The sequence below is a fragment of the Triticum dicoccoides genome, chromosome 2B (assembly GCF_002162155.2).
Source record: "Triticum dicoccoides isolate Atlit2015 ecotype Zavitan chromosome 2B, WEW_v2.0, whole genome shotgun sequence".
Classification (NCBI taxonomy): domain Eukaryota; kingdom Viridiplantae; phylum Streptophyta; class Magnoliopsida; order Poales; family Poaceae; genus Triticum; species Triticum dicoccoides.
Genome location: NC_041383.1, coordinates 250481902 through 250484536, shown reverse-complemented (window position 1 = coordinate 250484536; position 2635 = coordinate 250481902). Strand labels below are relative to the sequence as shown.

At 46.7% G+C, this 2635-nt stretch overlaps 2 protein-coding genes across 2 annotated transcripts in view; one reads left to right on the top strand and one right to left on the bottom strand.

The window, feature by feature from the left end:
* Nucleotides 1–722, top strand: part of LOC119360825 — a 5452-nt gene extending 4730 nt beyond the window's left edge. The window contains exon 3 of the mRNA XM_037626309.1: nucleotides 356–722. The gene's annotated coding sequence lies outside the window, so the exon portion shown is untranslated. The remainder of the gene's footprint in view (nucleotides 1–355) is intronic.
* Nucleotides 723–731: 9 nt separating this feature from the next.
* LOC119363358 lies at nucleotides 732–2119 on the bottom strand. Its single transcript, XM_037628695.1, has one exon. It carries the CDS (start codon nucleotides 2011–2013, stop codon nucleotides 1348–1350), a length of 666 nt encoding a protein of 221 aa, XP_037484592.1. The 5' UTR covers nucleotides 2014–2119; the 3' UTR covers nucleotides 732–1347.
* Between the last annotated feature and the right edge of the window lie 516 nt (nucleotides 2120–2635).

The window sequence follows — 2635 nt, the reverse complement described above, 5'->3', positions numbered from 1 at the left end:
GATTGTCTCTTATGAAGCTATCAATTTTATTTATCTAATTTTGTGATTCATTTTTTTGTTGTTTACCATGATCTCTCTGTCCTATTTGTTCCCAACTGTATTGCATAGTTACTATGATAAACACATGATTACGGTGCCTATGCATTTCTCAGTTTCAGTTGAGATTAATATATATCTGCAGTGTAGTCCTATTATTTATGTAAAATTTGACAAGTGTCTTTCTCATAAGTTTTACCAACTGCTCTTATATTTGGTCATATGTATACCTATAATCAGTTCATGTTTGCACATGTGTACATTTTTTAGTGGAGAATTCTTGTCGGTTCTCTGATTTGTTGTCTTCTTTTCGTGCCAGATTCAGTGGAGTCATAGTCACTAGCCAGAGCAGCCATTCGAATCCAGAACTCAAAGTGATTGGTGTGATCTTGTTGTATGAAGTGTTGGGTTAATTATGTGGCCACATTCTCATGGCCATCCCAGCAGTTGTCAATGCAGGTGTGCGTGTAAGATGCATTATTGTGAATCGATTGTGCATCAGGGTTATAAGTATATATTATTGTTTCCTGCTCAGAACATGTATGTCGTCTGGCCCTAGACATGAGACTGAGAACAATCCTTTCGTTTCCTTCAAGACTTATTATGTTATGAAAGAAGAACACAGGGAAATACTGTAACTTGTCCATGCAGGTCAGTGATCGATCTGCATATTCCAAAGATTTCAAATCCAGCAAAAAGTATACTCTTTATTGATCTTTGAAATTGAAACCTTGATGATCTTACAGTACTAATGAATAGCTGATCGTAACAGAATAGCTAGACGAGAACACTAGACTCTGATTTGGGCTAAATAATTTCTGGACACATGAATTGCACGATGCTACGAGCCATCGTGCAAAACATTGAATAGTCTTTATGGATATATAAAAAGAATCTTACACAAGGACTCTCCCTCGGTCTCGAAATAAGTGTCTGGATTTAATACTAAATCGGCGACACTTATTTTGTGATGGAGGGAGTAATGACTGACTGACTGTAACACGCTACTTCATAGCCAAGACTAGACATAGACGACAACAGTGGACTCGAGTCGACTAACACTTGTCGTACTAATTTGACAGACTTGATATTTAGGCCAACATTTGATCTCCAGCGTCTGCTGTGAGCTCTTGCTTCTCGTCCTCTGACAACTTTCCTCTGCTGGATGGATCTCCACCGGAAACAACCTCCATCGAAAACACAGAAACGACAGTAAGTAGTACCAAGTAAGCGACAGAAGGAAAGCGTGCTCAGTTCCTGACGATTCAAATGCAATGCGAGGATGCATAATGAGAGAAAGAATTTGAGAACTTAACTCCGGTTGAATCCTGAGATGCCGTAGCGGGCGGCTAGCTGGCAAGCTCGCACGCGGCGTGGTTCCACCTCCTCCTCGGCCTTCCTCTTCTTCGCTGCACAAGCCATGCTGCGCGCTGGAGCTGGACGGCGTTCCAGGATCCTGAAGAAGCGCCGGAATTCTTCGTCGGCGATGAAGACGCGGTAGTCGAGGGCGCGTAGGAACAGCAACTCGAGCGGGCACAGCTCGGTGGACCGGATGGACTCGCCCGAGCATATCTGGAACGACTCCACCCGCCTCTCGAAGTACCTCGGGCTGCTGAACTTGGCACCGAGCAGGACCGCCACGGAAACCAGGCGGTGCGCGGTGGCCGGCTCGACGACGATCCCGGCCTCGAGCGCGGCGGGGCTGCGCATGAAGAGCGCGAGGTGCGCCGCCGCGAGGACGTAGACGGCGCCATCAAACAAGTAGTTGCAGCGCTGGAGGCGCTCCAGGAACTCGGCGATGGGGACGGCCGGGGTCGCGCCGCCGCGGAACGCCCGGACGAGGTCGTTCTCCGCGGGCTCGGAGGCGGCGGCGGCGAAGCGGCGGGACTCGGCCTCCACGAGCGACGCCAAGAGGCGAAGCGTCCTCGGGTTCCCGTTGCCGTCGAGGCGCAAGACGTCGGAAGCCGACGGCGCCATGGCGATGGATCGAGGAGCTTTTTGCGAGAACGCTAGGGTTTGCTTTCGCGAGATCGAAGGAGACGAGAACGGCTGCAGCGGCCGGTAGAGATACGTATGTACGTACGCAGCGTCTACCCCGTACTTGTACAGAATACGTCGCGTAGAGGCAAAGCTATGTGTAGTTTTTTTTGTTGCCAATAGCTATGCGTAGTTTTTCTTTTTTTCTTTTGCAAGGAGCTACGCGTACGTAATAGCCCGCAAAAAATAAAAAGAGAGGAAAACACAATACATCATTTTCTTTCTTTTGAGGTCATCGTATACATCTTTTTTTTTAAACTCGTATACATCTTTCTTTCCTTTTTTTTCCTTCAAGAGGAGGCCACTACGTGTATATGGGCTGCTGGAATTTTAAGCGGGCCTGATCCATCTATTTGCCTGTAGTTCTCAGCAAAAAACAACGAAAGTGTGAGAGCAGCGAAATTGCTTCCAAAGCTCATCTGCTCTGATCTAAAACGAGAGCTCATCTGCTCCTGCGAGTCAACAGTAAAATCAGAAGAAAAAATACTAAAAAGTTAATAAAAAACTGATATTTTTTAGGTTCGTGCTAAATTTCAGCGTGTTTGGACATCTGACTAAATCT